At 43.8% G+C, this 21865-nt stretch overlaps 1 protein-coding gene across 2 annotated transcripts in view; it reads right to left on the bottom strand.

Annotated features, from left to right (window-relative positions):
* The window catches only part of LYST (lysosomal trafficking regulator), a 568355-nt gene that overhangs the window by 298986 nt on the left and 247504 nt on the right, over positions 1 to 21865 (bottom strand). For both annotated transcript variants that reach the window (XM_077486620.1, XM_077486621.1), the window contains exon 18: positions 1453 to 1602. In XM_077486620.1, the coding sequence (XP_077342746.1) occupies positions 1453 to 1602 (150 nt within the window). The remainder of the gene's footprint in view (positions 1 to 1452; positions 1603 to 21865) is intronic.

Here is a 21865-nt window from a genome sequence, read left to right as displayed (position 1 = left end):
TTTATCAGCTTTTTTGCTTGTTTAAAATTAAGATGTATCCCTATCCACTCAGTTTCCCACATTTAGTGGAAGAGGAGACCCCCCCCCCCCCCTCCAGCGGCTGAGACACGCTGTATTAGCACAGATTTAAACAGGGTCTATACACTATTACTCCCTCTAGAGGAGTTTTTAAGGCATTTTACAAAATAATTGAAAGAAAAGTCATAGGTGGACTTTGCAGTTCCTATGCTTTCCTCTTACATTTTCCTTGCTGCAAGATACTGCTGTAAACAGACAGATCCAAACTTTACCCATCACAGCAGGCAACGTGGTTAAACCTTCAAAGACTGGGGCCCTTTTAATAGGGGTTCCACTCCTTTGGACCATGTATAGCACCCCTCAGGAAAGCTTTAGGAAATGTAGCAAGACCAAAAAGTGTCCAGCCCTCAAAGAGGAGCGTTACAGGCAAAACCTCGTTCTTTTATGCGAGGCCCTGGTACCATCCTGGAGCCGCAGTGGCGGGATGGATCCGGTTGTGGAGTATTTTTAAATTCAGCATGGATCCCTCCTGGAGCTCTGCAGAGCACATCTTTACTCATACCAACACCTTTAGAGACTGGCGAAAAAACGGAGGTACTCCTGGAACGAGAAGGGGTTATATAGGGGAGTCAACTTCCTGTATTGGGTGTGCCAGTGTCAACACCTGAAGGTAGCTATAACCCACTAAGTAAATGCTTAAGGCTCTGTGTCCTATGATGTATGATAAAATAATAACATTCATGTACTTTTTTTTTGCAAAAATATCAAAGCTTTCCATTAAATCTACACTTACTTTCTGAGTGTTTCTTTCCACTCCCTTATATTTATTTGTATAAAGATGGCCATACACAATGCAATCTGATTGTGTAGTGAGAAGGGTGATCACTGACTGCATTTCATTTAAAAAAAAAACTGCACCTAGGAATGGGAGGGTGGATGATGCCGGTGTGTGCTAATGAGGTCAGCTGGTCAACTCCTTTCTGTGTCATTACCCAAAGTCTGATCAGAAAGAAGGCATTACTAATGGAAGCATCTGGAAATGTGGATTAGGACAAGAAAAGTAAGTGACTGTAGATTTAATGGAAAGCTGTAATATTTTTGCAAAAAGAAGTACATGAATGCTATATTGGTGCATAGAGGAGCTGGAATTTAGAAAGAAAAAAAAGTCAACAAAGGTGATCTTACGCTTTAAATTGTCTGTAGTTAACTGTAAAGAATAGAGATCCATTTTTAACTAATGGAACAGCTGGTTATATTTAATACAAGCTAAAAATTAGCACGTAAAGTTAATTGCAAACAATGGGAATACCGCACAATTATGACTGATTAACTGTTTAATGCAACCAGCATAAACTAAAGTAAATTATTGATTTCTTCTTACACACAAAAAAATTAACATTTTCCTTGATGGAAAACAAATTAAAGCTTGCACACCTCTGCTTTTGACCAAATTTTCCAATCTAACAGCAAATGTTCTAGTAATTGAATGTCTTTGATCACAGCAGTAGAATCAAACTTTGGAATAAATTGTCCATTTTCATTTATGTTGAGCAACCAATCACCAGTGCATCCATACAGAAGGATCTGTGAAGAAAAAAAAAGACAAATAATTGACAAATAGAAGAGTTTACCATTATTTAAAATATTTGAAAAAAAAAATAAAAAGACATATTAACGTTGGACATTAATGCAAATGTAATATGAATCAAGCCCAAATGTCAAATACATTTGCCAATCACATTTAAAGTAAACCTGTCAGCAGCCAAACACTGCGTCAGGCTTCTGCATTACTATACAAGCACTGAATGGTGCCTACATTAAAATGACTTGTAGTATCAATCGGTTCGTTTGGCGGAACAAAAAACCTAGACTGCACAAGACGCTTCTTTTCAGGCCAGCGGACCGTGGGGGTCTGGGGCTCCCTCATCTGTGGTTATACTACCTTGCAGCTAGGCTGGTGCAGCTGGCGCAGTGGCATTATCCCCCGGTTACGGTCCCATGGATCCAATTTGAGAGATCCTCTGTGAGCCCATTTTACCTCCCGGGCCTCTTGTGGATTGATGGGGTTCGCCCCAAACAATTAGCCGCCTTGAATGGAGTGGTTGCACAATCCCTTCAACTTTGGTCTCTATACAAAAAACGATACGCCTGTGTCCATCCTGCCCTGGCCTGGCCTCATTTATGGGTGACCCCAGATTCCCACCGGCTTTTTCATCACCTGGGAGCTTTGAGGGCTGGTCTCGGAGAGACCTGGTTACCCTTGAGGCCCTTTCCCAAGAGCCTCCCTTTAGCACCTTTGCTTATCTCCAAGAACAGTTCGGGTTACCCAGAGAGGATTTTTATAAATATTTACAGGTTCGGCACTTCTACACCTCTCATTACCTGAAGGGGAGACTTCCCCCTCCGAATGTCTTTGAAAGGATCTGTAGGTCCTCGTCCAGGGATCGGGGCAATATCTCCTGGTTGTACCGGTCTCTCGGGGAGGTGCAGCTACCGGCTAAATCTCATGCTATGCTAGTTTGGGAGAGGGAGGTTGGATTTGAAATAACCCCTGAGGAGTGGGAGGATATGATTACGAATATGCGTAAATGCACGAAATCGTTGGCAGTCAGGGAAACTGCTTTAAAACTACACACAAGATGGTATTACACCCCCTCTAGATTACACAAGTTTAGCCCGCTGGTCCCGGGGAGTTGCTTTCGTGGATGTCCGGAGGCTGGTTCCTTCTCCCATATCTTTTGGGAGCTGTGGAGTACTACAGCCCATTTGACAGCGGGTGGCTGATAAATTGCTCCAGGTTACGGGATCTAATATTGATATCACATGCCGGATTGGCCTTTTGTTTGCCGACATCCCGGGACTAACTCCCCCGGCACAGAAATTAGCTCATACACTTGTCAATGCTGTTCATTGGACAGTAGCATTACACTGGAGATCCCCGGTAGTCCCCTGGGAACAAGTTCTGCAACGCATGGAGTCGATCAAACTCATGGAGCGCTTACACCACACTTTGCAGGACTCCATGCATATTTTTGATAGTAAATGGGCCGTTTGGTCGTCTCTTCAATGGACAGCCCCTAGGCCTGACAGTTCAGCTGGGCACAGTGCCTAATGGCAGGGTATGTGAACACGTCTGATAGCACTCACTTGTGGTAGCATTTTTGTTATCTTTTGGTTTTTCTTTTCTCTTCCTACTCTTCTCTCTTTTTTTTTTTTTTTTCTCAATGATGTACTTCTGCTCCCCAGAATTTCTTTTTGATATCACCAGGTTGAGTTTAGCATATCGAATTTCAACTTTTCTGTGCGTTAATGGTTTTACTGATGTGTCTCTGTATGCTATTCTCTATGAAAACATTTGTACTCATTGACCTTTCTCTTGTAGATGTCTTTATACTCTCTAATAAAAAACGTTTGTAAACAAAAAAAATGACTTGTAGCCCTCTGGAAACTCATCTAATATCCCTCCACCCGTAACAAATGTAATTGGGGAACCCAGAGCAGGTTTGACAGACTAAAGGCCTGTACACACAGGCTGAAGGTTGGGAAGCATTGGCCGGGTCAATTAACTTTTTCAAGTTGCTTTCTCTAGTTTTCAGTAGGCATGACTTGAAAAAGCATATGCATGTGAAATGCGTTGTCACAGCAATGTCCCACATCAGTGTTTGCATTCCATCTTCTTCCCAAAGCCTGTGGGTCCTCCCTTGGCTTTGGCTCTGATCGGAAATCGGCACAGCCAAAAAACTGCTACCTCATGCTGAAAAGGTGGGAACACAGCATGGAGAGTGCACACCACCCAGGTGATGCAGTCCTTAAATCTTCAGTAGTTGAACTCGTTCCATGGACACCAACATATTAATTAATAATGGTACTTAATAGTCCTAATACAGATGTAGCACCCAATACTGGGTCCATGCAGCCTACTCACAAATACGTTTTTGGAACCCGGGTCCCACATACTGCTGTCCAAGGCTCTTAACTTGGAAATCATTCACACAGTGTACACTCAGATCTGAAAAGTGACACAAGCAGAGCCCAGTACTCAGAAGGTCATATTGCAGGCAGTATGCACAATTGGATAACATGGCGCACTCTGAATATGACAAAATTTAAGTTAAAAAAGGTGTGGGTAAGGAAATAAACAAGTTCTTTAGGAAATTAGTCCATGTAAGAATAAATTATAAACTAGTAACTATGCATGGAGGGCTGCCAGTTCAGAAGGCAAAACCTCTGGGATATAGAAAGGACAAGAGAACAGCGCCCACTAAGGGCAGTATGCAAACATCTTTAATGTAAATAAAAGAATCAAGAATACACTCACAAAAGTGATAACAGGCATGTTACAGGGTATCATCCGCTCCGACTGCCCGATGAAGGGGAAGGTCCGCTGTCACTATTATGGATGTGTGTGCGCAATCTGGTCATTCCTCCGGCCACACTGTTGGTGCACGGCGATTCCAGATGGTGCGGACTGTGCTCAGCGGTGTATATGGACGAGCATTTTTCCCGGGTCTGGTCAGTGGGTGGTGCTTCACATTCAGAGCATGCGTGCTCCTTCCTCAGACTTCAGTGGCAGCCATATTGTGTTGGGAATTTTATACACATGCACGTAGTGTTCACATGGGAGATTACCATAGCAACATCAAAATAAAAACCATGTACGCAGGCATGGTACGGTATTGCAGCTATAATACAACTGCCTTAGTACCATATAATATGATATGACCTGGCTTATCTGTACTATCTACTGTATATCAGCTAAATTATGTTATATTAATGCTATTATAAATCACTCTTGATGACCAGTAGAGTCAGGATAACGAGTTATATCTACAAAAAATATTTTGCTGGTCAAATTTTAAGATCAAATGAAGAAAATATAAATAATCAGTAAAAGGTCTAATTTAATGGGTGATGATGATCACAATGACAATAATTAAAAATCAATAATACATTTGGACACATGTGTACATATTAGTAGATCAATATTAAAAATCAATCAAAATTCTAACAATTATGGCAGCTAAAGATATATATTGTGATCAACAATGCATGATAAGGAGCTCAATTTCAGTTGATAGTAATTAATCAATAACTGGATCAATCTGGTAGAATAGTGGTGAGTGTGGGTACAAAGGAAAATAAACATGAAATAAAAATTGCAAAATTAAAATTACATATATACACTTATATCATGTATAGTAAAATATTTTTTTAAAAATATAAATGAATTATTAGAGATTAGATTATCCTATTGGTGTATTCCCACATACATTCAACATGGCATCCAAAATATGTATTGGCGCCTGCATGTGGGTGCATATATCCTATGAGGTGTTTCATGTGGGTTACTACAAGGATTATTTTTTTTTTTTTATATATTTTTATTGAGCAAAAAAGACAAATTTAAACAATACACAGCAGTCGAACAGTAAGACAGTATCTTTCGAAAGACATACATACGAGAGCATGTAAAACAACACAGAAAAGAAGGAGTATTACACCCCATCGACCGAAAGGGCCACAATAGCAAGCAGTTTAATCTTTCAAGAAAGAGGAAAATGAAAAAGGAAGATGAGAAGAAGGGGAAAAAGAGAAGAAAAAGAAAGAAAAGATAAAGGAGAGGGGGGAGGGAAGGCGGGTAGAGGGGGGGAAAAGGAGATAGGGAATGGCACCCTGGGAGGCGAGGATCACTTCATGATCCGATTGCAGTATGGTAACAAGAAAAACATGGAGATGAGAAACAGTATCTATACATACATAAGACCCCTACATGTAGGACAGTAAAAGAACACTAATGTTTGGTACAAACAGAGATCCAAGTCCAGGAAGGGTCATGGAGATGCAGAAGGGTGAGTAGAGGGTTGCATGTCCTCCAGTGCATAAGAGATAGGGTCAAACATGTCCTGTGGTAGTTGAGCCAATAAGAGAGTGGGGTCCTGTGAAGGAGAAGAGCTGGCGGGGGGTGATGTCAGCTTGAGTTTCCCCAATGCATTGCCATTGTCGCGTTGTAGGTACCAGCTTGTATAGCGAAAGGGGGAAACAATAGTATTAATTTCCTCCGAGGTAAAGGATTGTTCGACATAATCCCTCCATCTGGCAAAGAAGCGAGGAGTGGAAACAAAGTGGGACGATATAACATCAAGCCGTTCTATGTGAAACAGCGAGAGGAGGGTATGTTGAACACCTGTTAGACTCGGTGGAGTTGTGGAAATCCAGTAATTCAGAATAGTCCTGCGAGCCGCCAGCAGGCATAGGTGAGACCAATGAGAAAGGGTAACTGGACTCGGAGAGGTTAGTGACTCGGGTGGAGGGTCGCAACTAAACAGGCAGATCAGCGGGTCCTTAGGTACATGTGTCCCGGTAACGAGTTGGATGTAATCCAAGACTGAGTTCCAAAATGCCGATATGAGGGGGCAATCCCAGAAACGGTGTAGTAGGGTGGGGCGATCCAGAGAGCACCAGGGACATTTGGCTTGCGAGGGATCCTCTGTGTTAGTACGGAATGGGTAATAGGCTCTATGAGTGATCTTAAATTGAGTTTCTCTCCACTTCTCCGAGATAACCAGTTTGTAAACAAGTCTGTATCCTTTCAGGATCCTTTCCGGTAGGGTCATATCATTAAATACAGAGGCCCATTGTTTGAAGGGGGCAACGTGGTACTTTTCCGCCTGGTAGTTGATTAAGTGAGAGTATAGGGTAGAGATGGAATAATCGCCCTGTCGAAGCACAGCCCCCAAATGCGATTTGCGGAGGCAGTCCGGATGTACACCTCCAATTGACTTCAGGTAGCTCAGCAGTTGGTGGTGATAAAACGCATGGTGAGAAGGCAGTGAGAATTCCTGAGATAATGTTCGGAAGGATTTGAGTGTTCCTCGTCCCTGCTCATATAAGGATGCCAAGTTGAGTAGACCCCGTTGCTCCCAGTGGGCAAAAGCTGAATGAATGGTAGAGGGCGGAAACATGGGGTTGCCTTGAATAGGTAGATGAGCTGAAATTTCAGTGGGTAATCCCAGGAGCCTCCTAACTTCCCTCCAAGCCACCACAGTGTCCCGAATAAGGATGTTACATTTAAGATGAGGTGGTAAAGCGTGAACGTTGGAATGAAGGATCGCAGAAAGCATGCAAGGATGTACCAGCGCCTTCTCAAGGTGGTGATTGGAGTATCTTGATTTGCCCGCTATCCAGTCAAGGCCCTGTCTCAGGAGGCACGAGAGATTATAGAAACGGAGATTGGGCAGGCCTGCACCTCCGTCAGGCTTCGGAAGACACAATTTTTGAAGGGCAATGCGTGGCTTCTTATTGGCCCAGAGAAAAGCAGACAAAGCTTTGTGTATTTTCTGCACATCAGAGTGTTTAAGGAGGAGTGGGATGGTCTGCATCGGATAGAGTAGCCTCGCAAAGGAGACCATCTTGAAGAGATGACATCTTCCAAAGAGTGACAACGGCAGGCCTGCCCAAGCCTCCAGCTCCTGCACAATCTTAGAGATCAAGGGTGGGTAATTGAGGGTATAAAGGGAAGAGGGCTCTCGACCTATGCACACTCCCAGGTAGGTGATGTGGTGTCGTGCCATTGCAAAGGGTGAGGATGATTGCCAGGAGATGGCTTTTCGCAAATTTAAGGAGAGGATTTCACTTTTACCAAAATTGATTCTAAATCCCGAGCAAAGGCGATACGCTGCGAATAGGTCGCGGAGTTTAACAAAATCAGCCGGGGGATTAGACGAAAAAAGTAAAATGTCGTCCGCAAAAAGCGCAGATTGAAGGTTCTGGTCCCCAAACGCAATTCCGCTGACACCGTCCGGGGAGTTTAAAAGTCTAGATAAGGGTTCAATAGCTAGATTGAACAATAGGGGGGATAAAGGACACCCTTGTCTTGTCCCTTTGGTGAGAGAGATGGTGGGCGAAAACAAAGTCTGGAGTAACTAATCTGGCAGTCGGGGCATTGTACATTTGGCAGAGGAAGTGCGTAACCGGACCCGAAAAGCCAAAGGCTTGCAGTACCTTAAATAGCCAGGCAAAATTTATGTTATCAAAAGCCTTTCGGCGTCAATGGAAATGATGGCTAAGTCCTGTTCTGGGCATAGTTTCGCTCTTTCCAGTGCCAGAAGTACCTTGCGGATATTTAAAGTCGCTGATCTGCCAGTCGTGAATCCTGATTGGGCCTGGTGTAGGAGGGTAGGGAGGATGGTAGCTAGGCGTGAAGCTATAATTTTGGACAGTATTTTAACATCAACATTTATAAGGGAAATGGGCCTATACGAACCTGGGCATAAGGGATCCTTGCCCGGTTTGGGAATTAACTTAATGTAAGCCTGAGAACCCGTAGGGGGGTAGGAAACACCGTCCCATAGGGCTGTAAACACTTTGGATAGAGTGGCAGGTATAAATTCTCGGGTAAGTTTATAAAATTCGGCTGAATAGCCATCGGGGCCAGGTGCTTTAGAAGGGGACATCAATTTTATTGTAGACCGAATGTCGTCCAGGGTAACAGGGGCGTTTATGGCGTCTAATTGCGGTCCGGTCAACTGTGGCAAACTCACCCTCGAGAGTAACTGGTCAGCGACTGAATGGTCAATGGGGTCCTCAGCATATAGGGATGGATCCGTCGGGGTGCTTCAGGGCATGGATATGGGCGGGCCTTTTAAAGCCCGCACATAGTCGGGATAAAAGCTTACCCGCTTTATTGCCATGTTTGTGAAGGCGCATGGACAAAAAGGAGGAGGCAATCTGCTCCTGCCTTTCCGCCCAGAGGTCAAAGTCCTGTTTGGCTAACTGCCAGGCCCTGACATTAGCCTGCGTGCGATTACGTAGGAGCTCAAGATGCATGGAGCGAAGTTTTTCGCTAGCTTGTATATAGTGTTGCTTTGAGTGTCTCTTGTATTGTGTCACATAAGCTATAATCCTGCCTCGGAGGAAGGCTTTGCCCGCCTCCCAGAAGAGATTCGGAGTGGCGATATGTTCACCATTCGTTTCTTTATATTCGGTCCAACTAGTGAGTAGCATTTGTTTGAAGTCCTCGTTATTGGCCAGATAGGAGGGGAAGCGCCATATGGGCGAGGAAGAGGAAGGTTTCACATTTAACAGGCTAACCGTCACAGGGCAATGATCTGAAATGGCCATGTCCTTGATGTCAGGATCGCTCACCATCGGCAGGAGAGCAGGGGACACAAAGACATAGTCAAGACGCGAAAACCACTTGTGGGGGGGTGAATAAAAAGTGAATTCACGATCCGTAGGATGGGACAATCTCCATATATCAGTGAAATTTAGTGATATGAACGTACGGGCAAGGGGGGTGGCGTCACTGTCAGTTTGGGCCGAAGGTGTAGGGCTACGGGAGTTACTGCAAGTCCTATCCTCAGAGGGACACATGACCGAGTTAAAGTCCCCACCTATCAGGTGGTGTGCTTCAGACGCTTGGGAGATCCAGGCTCCCAGCTCCCCGAAAAACAACAAGTCGGGGGAGTTGGGCGCATACACGTTAGTTATAGCAATGTCTTTAGAAGCCAAGGTCAGGTGCAAGGTGATCATACGACCACATGAGTCTATACGGACATCACGAGTGGTATACTGCAGTCATTTATGGAGCAGAATAACCACCCCCGCCTTGCGACCCACAGCCGGGGAGCCCAGAACTTTGCCAACCCAAAGTTTACGAAGGCGTGAAAGATCTCCGTCAGTCAGGTGGGTCTCTTGTAGGAGCGCCACATCGGCTTTCAACCGCTTCAGATGACGGAGGACTTTCATGCGTTTGGAAGGTGATCGAAGGCCTTTAACATTCCATGATACTACAGTAAATCGGTCTTTAGAGGCATCAGCCATAGGGGTTGTCAGGGGTGGTAATAGCTGGCAAAAGAGGCATTAAGTCAACATTGAGATAGACGGAAATATTCCAGGGAATGCGCATATGTAAGGACACCCCCAAGGGTAGCCAGGTACAGGTGGAAGGGAAAGAAAAAAGGATTAGCAGGAAAGAGAAAGCAAAAGAAAAGGGGACAGAACCAGACAGTACGAACTGCAACAGAACACGTTAGGTGTATCCACCATAGAGTAGCCGTAGCCCACTTCACCTTTTTCCACACGGGTTGCATCTAAGGCACACTGCTCCCAGCGGGTGCATTAGCCCCCTGGGAGAGGCCGGAAATACTCCTCGGGGAGGGGTGAGGGTAGGGGGGGAGGGTAAGGGAAGGGAGAGAGTACACATCAGTATCTCTGACCGGGAGGTGGGGGGGGGGGGTTGGGGGGGCAGAGGAAGGGGGGATAACCCCAAAGTTGTAGATGGGCAGCATGATAGCTGCATGACAAAAATGGGAAAACCAATCGTGCAGGTGAAATAGGCGGGCTAATACCCCAAACTAAAACAACATAACATGGACATTTTCAAGAATAGGGATAATAGCCCCAGTTATAAACAAACATAAGAGGAATATGAAGTATAAAACAAAATAACAGTGTGCAAGCACCATTTCGTAGGCAAGCATCCCAATGATGACCTCACAGCAAGAGTAGTGGCTGAGAGTACCAAAAAGCGGAAACACTTTTTAACGTTACCAATAACCAGGCATGGAGCCGGGAGGGATCAAAGGGCAAGTTCAGCGGAGCTCAGAGCGCGGGCGCTGGGTGGTGGAGCGACTTCGCTTGTATGGTGGTTTGGAGGGGCTCAGCTGATTACCAGTAGGGGCCTGGGGGGTGGCAGCCAGATCAGCAGAGGGACTCAGCATCGAGGGGTCATGAGTGGTATCCATGTCTGCGGGGTAGTTGGTGAATCGTTCCGCTTCAGAGGGTGAGTTGAAGGTGCGGCGAGTGCCATTGGGAAGAGTAACGTGTAAAATTGCCGGATAAGCCAAAGTAAACTTGACATGGTTCTTAAAGAGGGAGGCACAAATCAGTGAAAATTCTTTTCGCAGTCGCATGACTTCTGCAGAATAATCAGCAAACAGGAGTAAATTAACGCCATCAACCGTAAGGGTGCGTTGGGAGCGGAACTTCTGCAGGATAGGATGCTTGTCTGCATAGTTCAAGTATCTAGCTATGACCGCTCTAGGTTTGTTGCGCTGTTCCGAGAGCTGTCCTAGGCGGTGTGCACGTTCCACCACACATGGGGTAGAGAGGCCCAGTCGAGCAGGAATAGTAACCATACAGAGGTCCATAAGCTGTCCCGCAGAAACTGATTCAGGCAATCCTACTATTCTCAGGTTATTCCTTCTCGCCCTATTCTCAAAATCATCTAATTTAATCCACAAGTCCCTGGTAGTATGTGTGAGGCGAGCCAGAGCAGCAGCCTGAGCAGTGGTGTCATCCTCCATGAGGGAGATCCGCTCTTCAGCCTGTGTAAGGCGCTGTGCCTGGGCCTGAAGCTCGTTCCGGTACTGTTCCATAGCCTTCTGTATTGCAGAGTCTATAGAGGCTGTCAGCGTAGGCATCAGTAAGGCTACCACAGCCTGGGCTATGTCTGCCGAAGGAAGCGTTTCTATGCCTGGGAGCAGAGGAGCTGTGAGTGATGGCTCAGCGAGGCTGTGCACCGGCGCCATATTGGCCGAGGATTCGGCCGCGTCCGCCGTCGCGGACATCGCGGCGGTCAGCGATCGGTTCCCGGACCGCTCCACAAAACGGTCCATCAAGGGCTCTACACCTTCCCCTGACAGCAGGAGGGATCCCCGAGGCGAACAGCTGCCTTGTAGCCGGTTAATAGGGGGTATGCAGCAGGAGCTGAGTCCGCTTACCTCCTCCTCATGTGGCGCCGGAACCGGAAGTCTACAAGGATTATTAGCAGGAGATTACGGTAACAGGAATGTAACTTTAGTACAACTTTACATTTAATGCCAAATTATAGGTATATTGCCATGTTATCAAAGTATTTCTATACTTTTGTTTAGGCCTCCAGGAGATAAAGTGTACAAAGAGTAGAGTCAATAGTTCTCTCTCGCATAATCTTTTATAACGTTTGGCAGTGGGCAAAGTCTTGGGAATGGCCTCCAGAATCCAGACCCGTAGTCCTGAAGATGATTGTTCGTGAAATTCTAGGAAATGTCTGGAAACACTGTTCATCTTTACCCTGTTCTACCAGATTCCGATGTTCCCCAAAGCGCTTCCGCAGAGTTCTGATCGTACGGCCTACATACAGTAAACCACATGGGCAGGTTAAACAGTATATTACATATTCAGAAGAGCATGTAGAAAAATGTGGTATTATATAATGTTTACCTTTGCAATAGAAATCCTTTTGTCGATGTAAAAAACCTCTGTCTCACGTGTCCATGTGACAGGCAAAAGGATTTCTATTGCAAAGTAACTGCTCAGTTACAGCTTTAGAAGCCATAACCGGACCAGACTGAAGTCTTAAATAAGGAAAAATGTTTTTTTACTTTATTACAGGTACTTATAAAGCTCCATCAATTTATGCAGTGCATAAAATTATATTTTATATTTATATTTTACACTTTTTTTTATTCCATAAAAGTTTTATTAAAGAACATGGAGTTTACAAGTTCAACTTTTACAAATGTCTTCAGAGTACATAAGAAACAAAAAAAAAAAACAGCAATCGGCTGGATCACATGTGAATAAATACAGTTATCTGGTCTATATACATTATTATACACATATATATTATACACATTTATATTGAACACGCACATCAGTCTGTGCCCAAGGAGCTTACAATCGAATTTCCCTAACTCCCATTCATACGTACACATACTAGGGCCAATTTAAACAAGAGCAAATCAACTTAGCATGTTTTTGGAGTGTGGGAGGAAATCGGACTACTCGGAAGAAACTTACGCAGGCACATGCAAACTCTAGGCAGGTAGAGTCATGGTTGATATTCGAACTGATGATCCTAGTGCTACTAGGTGGAAGTGCTTACCACTTAGCCACTGATTAACACTTAAGTTCTGTGTTTTATAAGTTGATCCACAGTTATCTCTCTGCTCCCTTATGCTGCTCTATTTATTCAATGTGCCTGTCATGCTCAGGTGCAGCTTATTAGCACTAGTGAGAGCCAGTATATTAGTATCCCAGAGGCTAGTTGTTGCAGACTGAAGAAGAGGGGGTACTTCTCCAAGAAATGTTTCCATGATACTTTACAAGCCAAACACAATCGGGAACATTCATGGCCATTCACCCAATGCAGCGGAATCCATCACGGCTTCAACAATTCCTGTGCACTCCTCCACAGGGGGTTTTGGTCTGATGATCTAAGCTCTGCACTTTAGAATAATCCTAGCTCTGTTACATGCCAATTCTGCTCATAACTTGTGAGTGCATATTATCAATTTGATCCATGGCTAAACTGATGAAGTTTATTACACTACGAGTTTGGTTTGCTCTCCTCTTTCTTTTGTTTTTCTAGACATTGGTCCACCAAAACCACTACAGAAGGCGATAGCATGGCCACTAGTTTTTGTTCACAATCACTGTATATTAATGAGCACAACCTCAGGAATATGAGATTTCTCATTGATTTTTAAGACAGTTTTATCATGTTTATTTAATATAAGGTTAATTTAAGGACAATACATCTTATTGCTTGTCTACATATCCATTTGTACATTTTGCTACATTCAGGTAACTGTGTGGGCTGTTTTTCAGCCCCTTATAGCCCCTGGTGGTTATTCAGGTATTTTATAGGTCCTGTATTTCACAATTTCCAGCTCTCACAGTCACTGCCTGTGCCATGGGCTCTTTCTTTTTTTTCTGGTTCGCCAGCCAGAGTAGGACTTCCGAGTACAATGGTATACTTTGTGTGAGGTTGACGTTAAAGGCTGTGAAAGCAAGCAACTAATAAGCAGGTTGCAGGACTGGTTCTTGAGACGATACAGACAATCTGGGAGGGCCTTCGGAAAGTCTGACAGAAGGCCAAGAAGGTCCACGTATCATGCCCTCCTTGGCTAGAACAATGTCAGCAGGTCAATGTCCTGTGTTGGCCATCAATTAAAGATTTCCTGAAATACCTCCATTCCCACGGATTCAGATGATAGCAACTGAGAAAGTCTGTCTTCTAATTTTCCACCCCTAGAGTGCGCACGGTGGATAGTGCAAGAATGGGCTGTTCTGCCCAAGGAAAAATTAGTTCTGCTTCTTGTGGAGCTGGGTGACTTTTTGTGCCCCCCATGGCTATGGCGTTGCCAGACTAGAGCCTAAACAGGGGCCCTAGCAGGAGTTCAGCAAAGAAAGGACAGGTGAATCACACTGAGTTCCAGTATGTTGATGGGCAGCCCCATTTCCTCAGAACAGATCCTCTGTATAGAAAAGGCGAGAGGCTGACATCTGTCATGAGGACTTTCCAAGTTACTGGATGGATTAACCCATTTCTAGTGCAGGGTTGGTTATTCACCATGTTAGGCACATTGTGGTCTTTCCAGACAGGCATTTGAGAAGTTCCAATTGTCCCATGACACCAGGATGCTAAGCTGAAGTGGTCAAGGGTGAAACTTGTTATAGGGTACTGCATGAAAGGAGCCCACCAAACGAAACAGAAACCTCATACAAAGGCAAATGGAGGGGGGACTTTTGGACAGAAGAGTCTGAATCTAGGATCAGAGTGCCAAGAGATTCTCTTGAGGAATGGAGACCCTTGCTAAGGCTGTGTCCAAGACCAGACCCAGCTACTCCAGCCATTGGGTCAGTTTCAAGGCAGAGGAGGATTAGTGATCCAACTGAACCTCAGAGTCTGCACTGCCATCTGGATGTTGGCTGACAAAAGTTAAACTGACCTTTCTGCAAGAGATCATCCAGGTACCACACAATGTGGATTCCTTTAGAGCAGTGGTTCTTAACCCTGTTCTCAAGTACCCCCCAACACGCCATGTTTGCAGGTGCTTTAAATCAGAGTCAGTGGATTGGTATTTTAGACAGCTATTTTATCTAAGAGAAATTCCCAAAACATGGCCTGTTGGGGGTACTTGAGGACAAGGTTGAGAATCCCTGCTTTAGAGCACAGCAGAGCTAGGATCGGGGCCAGCATCTTACTGAATGCCAAAGGCACCATTGGGCAGGTCAAAGATTAAGAAACGCAATTAAAGTGTCGCAGGCCCACAGCAAAATGTACGACGCAATAATGTGGTAGAAAGAAGGGAACGTGTAATAAAGCATCCTCCCCTAAAGCTAGCAGGTCCCCTAGCAGGTCCCCTGAAATAACACAGTAGACATGAAGAAATCCATATGGAACGTCTGAACCCTAAGGAAGCGGTTTTGAAACAGATGCAGGATGGGGGCAGGTCTCTCTTCAATTTGAAAACCATGAAAATGTTTAAAGCGGAAGTCCCGCAAAATAAAAAAAATATATAAAAAAATCAACAGCTACAAATACTGTAGCTGCTGACTTTTAAAATAAGGACGCTTACCAGTCCAGGGGGCCCACGATGTCAGCACCCGGGGGCCAGGCCGTCCCTCAGTCGCTGCCGCCGCCATCTTGTGACTTCACTTCCCGAATCCCTACTGCGCATGCACGAGTCGCGCTGCACAATCACAATGGTTCCTGCTGTCTCTGGGACCCGTCTGTCTCCCAGCAGACAGTGCAGTGGGACAGGAAGAGGCGTAGACTATGCCCGGAAGTGGGTGCAAATAACTGTCTTAGCCCTTGTACACACGGTCGGAGAATCCGTCGGAATGTGTCCTATCGGACCGTGTTGTCGGATAATCCGACTGTGTGTGGTATGCATCGGACCGATTCCGTCGGTATATCCGTCGGACCCAATTTTCCAACTTGTTGGAAATATTTCCTGACCAACTGGTTCGATCGGACATACTCCGATCATGTGTAGAGAATTTTGATCGGAGCAAGTGCCACGCATGCTCAGATCAAATTCCTACATCAAAGCTATTGGCTACTAGCCTGAACGTAGTCCTATCGTAACGAAATTACGTTATCACGTTCTGAATGATCGGATTTTTCGACAACTTAGTCCGACCGTGTGTATGCAACAGTTTCGGACAAGATCCGACGGACAAAATCTGACGGATTTGGTTGTCGAAATCTCTGACCGTGTGTACAGGGGCTTAGACTGTTATTTGCACCCCCCTCAAAAGGTGCTAAATGGGACACCAGAGGCGGGGGAGGGTTCCAAAAAGCGGAGGTTAAATTTTAAGTCGATTTTTTAAGTAGAAACCTAACTCCTAACCCTCTGGAACCAGGATTATGACTCCCTGAGACACCAGGTGACTTAGAGCAGCATAAAAGGCCTGTCTTTATGCAGACATGTTGGAGGGAGCAAGACATTTGGAGGGCAAAAAGTGAGGGAACAGCATAACACCAGTTTTTGCCATAAGGACAAGACACACTGGACCCCAAGGTCCTGGACTATGCAGAACCAGGATTCTGAAAACGACAACAGTCACACCCCCTCCCCCCAAAACACACACTTGTACAAGTGGGCGTGCCCCCTCACCATGACTTCTTATGAAAGCAGACATCTGCCTTGGGTTTGGAGCTGGAGGGATGAATTCTTTAGATACACTGTCAGAGCAAATTTTCCCACTAGGGCACTTGCTTTCTTTTTCTGCGGCAGAAGAGTTTTTTTACTCAGTGATTTTCTCGATAGAAGTGCATTACTAAGGAAGCAACCCCCTTTGAATATCATCCTTTCCAACCTCTTTTTGCCAAGGAACTTTAGCCAGGAAATCTTTCACATATGAACAGAAAGAAGGCTCAATCTAGCAATTTGGTGAAGGGTATATCACAGTATCGTAAAGCCACAGGCAGGCACTCCACTTGTTTAAGAACTCCAGGATCTGTCTGAAGAGAGACAGAATCCCTGCTTAACGGTTTCATCCAGACCACAAGAGTCTGACAGACTGTTATAGATGCGACTGCTGGTTGTATAGTCGGACCTGCCAGGGAAAAGTAGGCCTTAAATAGAGCCTTTTGTCCATGGGGTCCTTAAAAATGTGATATTTCACAGAGAAAAATAATCTCATGTTCAAACAGGAAATGGCTGGGACACCAACAGGAACCGATCTTTTTATTTAAAGAAGTCTGTCTATAAAATATTGCTGTACACAGTCTGACAGCGTAGTACTAAACTACCCCTGTACCCTTTGCTGCTTTATATGTCATGGCAGCCAGAGATGAGCAGGAGCTCAAATCATGCTCACTGTTCCTGTAACAAAAAAAGAAGCTCCCACTCCTACATGGCTGTGACACATCAAAGTATAGAAGCTAAACTCCATTTAACCCAGAGCAGTACAGGAGGCACCAAAGAATGGACTAAACCTTACACTTATTAAGCCAGTTAATTTGACTCACAGAGCAGGGACATCATCTATAATGGTGAGCCTACTTCTAAAGGACAAGTGGATCTTTAGTGGACAGGGCTACTTCAGTCTGCAGTGCCATAGACCTGTATAACACCTTTCAGTTAATGCGATGCACCACGTGCTAAGGTGAGCACTTATCACAGGATTCATTTTCCCACACCATGTTCAGTCACAAAGATGAGCCTATCCCCATATACAGTATAATAGCACAAATGTGCTCAGGTGACAATCTACTACTCTTTCCTAACATTTCCATTTTTCTGCCCCCTGTAATTATAAAGTTCTAGCATCTCTTTCATCCACTGAATGATGCTTTGTAAGGTCCAAAATCTCAATTTTTTTATTAGTGTAGTTATTAAGGAAACAAAATTACAAGTTTACATTAAGGTGGAATTTTTTCCAGGAAAAAAAAAATTTAAATTCCGGATTTGAGTCAAGTACTCAAACTATGATGAACACTAAACTCCAGCTTAACGCACAACAAAGCTTTCAGTTTAACCACTTCCCCTCTCATACCTGTTCCCTCATTCCCAATTTTGCTATGAACCTGTTTTTTTTGGCACAAACTTTGTCTTTAATTAAGATAACAATGTAATACACAAACAAAAATAGGCGAGCTATCACTTTAAACTAAATAGACCAACACAAATGCCTAAAGTGACAAAAAGGATTGATCAAATATGCAAATAAAAAAATGGCACATTCATAAACTAGCATGCACAAAATAAATCTGAAAATATATTTAAGAATGTAAAAGAAAAGACATGAACTTTATAGGCACCCCAAGGATCACAATTACAAATGAATAACAAATACAAAAATCTTTATTGGAAGTTATCGTTAAAAATGCTAAAATTATGAAGACGACATGTGTGCCCTTTCAAATAAGGAAGAACTCCCTTTGTGGTAATACAGATGCACTCTTCCTGCAGAATATCCAGCGATAACCAGCAACCAATACAAAAACCATCAGACTGGCAATTGTAGTAGTTAAGAGTGGGAACCCTAATGAGGGAATATTAATATGGCTTTTGGAAACATTCTATACATAAACTCCAGTAATTACAGTGATTAGAACCAGGTTCTGCTCCACTTTATATAGCTTGATTGGGGCTTATTATCCTTACTTTTGGAATTATTTTATGTTTGTCACCTAGGGTGTAACAGCTGACAGTGCAGAAACCTATATTATACTACAGCCTCATTGGCGATTTGGCCGTGTATACTACTTGCAGCTAACAATTCTTAGTACCTTACATAAAAAGGCTTTAAGATAAGGTTTTGCATTATACACAAAGATGGTGGAACTCCCTGATTTATGATTATCTTAGGATATCCTACAAGAAGAGTATCTGTATTACCACAAAGGATGTCCTTCCTCATGTGCAAGGGCACAATTCCCATCATAATGTAAACATTTTTACCTATAATTTCCAATAAAGATTTGGGTGTATATTATATATAAAAATATAGTGTATTTTTGTAATTAAAAAGCAAATAAAGTCTGTAAATAAACTTGAGTTCCAATTCAAAAGTCCATCTTGCAATCCAATCCGGTGAAATATTCTTGTGAAATACAGTGGTGTGAAAAAGTGTTTGCCCCCTTCCTCATTTCCTGTTCCTTTGCATGTTTGTCACACTTAAGTGTTTCGGAACATCAAACTAATTTAAACAATAGTCAAGGACAACACAAGTAAACACAAAATGCAATTTGTAAATGAAGGTGTTTATTATTAAAGGTGAAAAAAAATCCAAACCATCATGGCCCTGTGTGAAAAAGTGATTGCCCCCTAAACCTAATAACTGGTTGGGCCACCCTTAGCAGCAACAACTGCAACCAAGCGTTTGCGATAACGTGCAATGAGGCTTTTACAGCATCCTGGAGGAATTTTGGCCTACTCATCTTTGCAGAATTGTCCTAATTAAGTTACATTAGAGGGTTTTCGAGCATGAACGGCCTTTTTAAGGTCATACCACAACATCTCAATAGGATTCAGGTCAGGACTTTGGCTAGGCCACTCCAAAGTCTTCATTTTGTTTTTCTTCAGCCATTCGGTGGTGGACTTGCTGGTGTGTTTAGGATCATTGTCCTGCTGCAGAACCCAAGTTCGTTTCAGCTTGAAGTACACGAACAGATGGTCGGACATTCTCCTTCAGGATCTCTTGGTAGACAGCAGAATTCATAGTTCCTTTTATCACGGCAAGTCTCCCAGGTCCTGAAGCAGCAAAACAGCCCCAGACCATCACACTACCACCACCATATTTTACTGTTGGTATAATGTTCCTTTTATGAAATGCAGTGTTCCTTCTACGCCAGATATACTTGGACACACACCTTCCAAAGAGTTCCACTTTTGTCTCATCGGTCCACAGAATGTTGTCCCAAAAGTCTTGGGGATCATCAAGATGTGTTGTGGAGAAATTGAGACGAGCTTTGATGTTCTTTTTGCTCAGCAGTGGTTTTCTCCATGGAACTCTGCCATGCAGGCCATTTTTGCCCAGTCTTTTCCTGATGGTGGAGGCATGAACGCTGACCTTAACTGAGGCAAGTGAGGCCTGCAGTTCCTTGGACGTTGTTGTGGGGTCTTTTGTGACCTCTTGGATGAGTCATCGCTGCGCTCTTGGGGTAATTTGGGGCGGCCGGCCACTCCTGGGAAGGTTCACCACTGTTCCATGTCTTCGCCATTTGTGAATAATGGCTCTCACTGTGGTTCGCTGGATTCCCAAAGCTTTGGAAATTGCTTTATAACCCTTTCCAGACTGATAGATCTCAATTACTTTCTTTCTCAATTGTTCCTGAATTTCTTCAGATTTCTTCTTCTAGAGAAATTGAACTCAGGTGTGGACAACCACAGTTATAGTATGTTTTAACAAGGGGGGCAATCACTTTTTCACACAGGGCCATGATGGTTTGGATTTTTTTTCACCTTTAATAATAAACACCTTCATTTACAAATTGCATTTTGTGTTTACTTGTGTTGTCCATGACTATTGTTTAAATTGGTTTGATGTTCCGAAACACTTAAGTGTGACAAACATGCAAAGGAACAGGAAATGAGGAAGGGGGCAAACACTTTTTCACACCACTGTAAGTATAGTGCCAACAGTAAAAAACACTGCAAAACAGTTGTGTATTGCTGGTCTTTCAAATCTTCCTTGTCAAATTAGTTTATTTTTATTTTTATAACTATAACACCGATTGACAAATTGAGTACATACAAGGATGGTGGTACAATATTCAAATAGCAAAGATAAACATATCGATTTATGAACAGGAGTACATAAATGAAAAATGTAATGAGTACAGCAACAAATAAATTAAGTATTGTATCGAAAGCATTAGAAAATTCCATCAGAAGTAAAAACGTAAGCTAGTAAATACTAGTTTATTTTGCAAGAGCAGTAATTAAGAGATCAATCTAATAGGTATATAATATAATAAGAGATAATGTGTTTATATGTACTACACAATATTAACCACTAGCTGACTGGCTCGTGTTGATATACTGCGGCAGAGTGGCAACCCTGCGCAAATTGCTGTACCTCTATGGCACTCGTGGCAAATGGATTTGTTACAGAACCGATCGGTCTTCAGGTCTAAGCCAATGATTTCTGGCCTGGACCTGCTGATTGGTTCACCAAGTACAGTTTTCTCACTGATCGCTGTACTGGTGTCACTTGTGAAACTAATCAGCGTTAGGGCAGTTAGTAGGCCCAGGTAGGTTTAAGGTACGCCCCATTAACCCCATTAATAAAGGTTTAATCCCTTGATTGCCCCCCCCCCAGTTAACCCTTTCTCCACATCACCAGATCTATTGTCTGATCGCTGTATTAGTGTCACAGGTGATGCTAGTTAGTTGGTTAGTTTCACCGTCAGTCTTTTATAGCATCAAGGTACCCCTATATATTACCTAATAAAGGTTTTTAACCCCTTGATTGCCCCTCTAGTTAACCCTTTCACCCCCTCTCACCAGTGATCACCGTATTAGTGTCACGGGTGACGCTAGTTTTTTCATAGCGTTAAAATGCGCATTAGGGTACCCGCCGTATATTACCGAATAAAGTTTTAAACTCCTGATCGCCGGCAGGTGACATCAGCTTTAGCATCAGTTAAGGTCAGCTTCAATCCTAGGCAGCATCCGATTAGTGCCAGTAGTGCTAACAACCACGCACACACCATACACCTCCCTTAGTGGTATAGTGTCTGAACGGATCAATATCTTTCATCTGATCAGAACTATATAGGGTTCCCAGTAGTTTAGTGTTCCCAAAAACACAGCATTAGTGACATCAGCCCAGACACCTGCTAGCACCTGTGTTTAGCCCCTCCGCCCAGCCCACTCAAGTGCAGTATTAATCATTGTCACTTAAAAAAAACAACACACATAACTGCAGCATTTGCAGAGTCATGCCTGATCCCTGCAAACGCTAACAGGTTTTCTGGTAGCGACTGAAGCTTGCTCTCACAATCAGGTGCTCTTTTGCCCATGAGTCGCACTAGCTGTACCTCTAAGTTTAGAGGCCAAAACTTCCAAACAGATGTACACTAGTAAAGAGGCCTACACATTACTGAGCAAGACAGATGAGA

The sequence above is a fragment of the Lithobates pipiens genome, unplaced genomic scaffold (genome assembly GCF_037356315.1).
Source record: "Lithobates pipiens isolate NorthernLeopardFrog02 unplaced genomic scaffold, aLitPip1_a1.2 Scaffold_18, whole genome shotgun sequence".
In the NCBI taxonomy this organism is placed as follows: Eukaryota; Metazoa; Chordata; class Amphibia; order Anura; family Ranidae; genus Lithobates; species Lithobates pipiens.
This window is presented reverse-complemented; position numbering and strand designations above follow the sequence as displayed.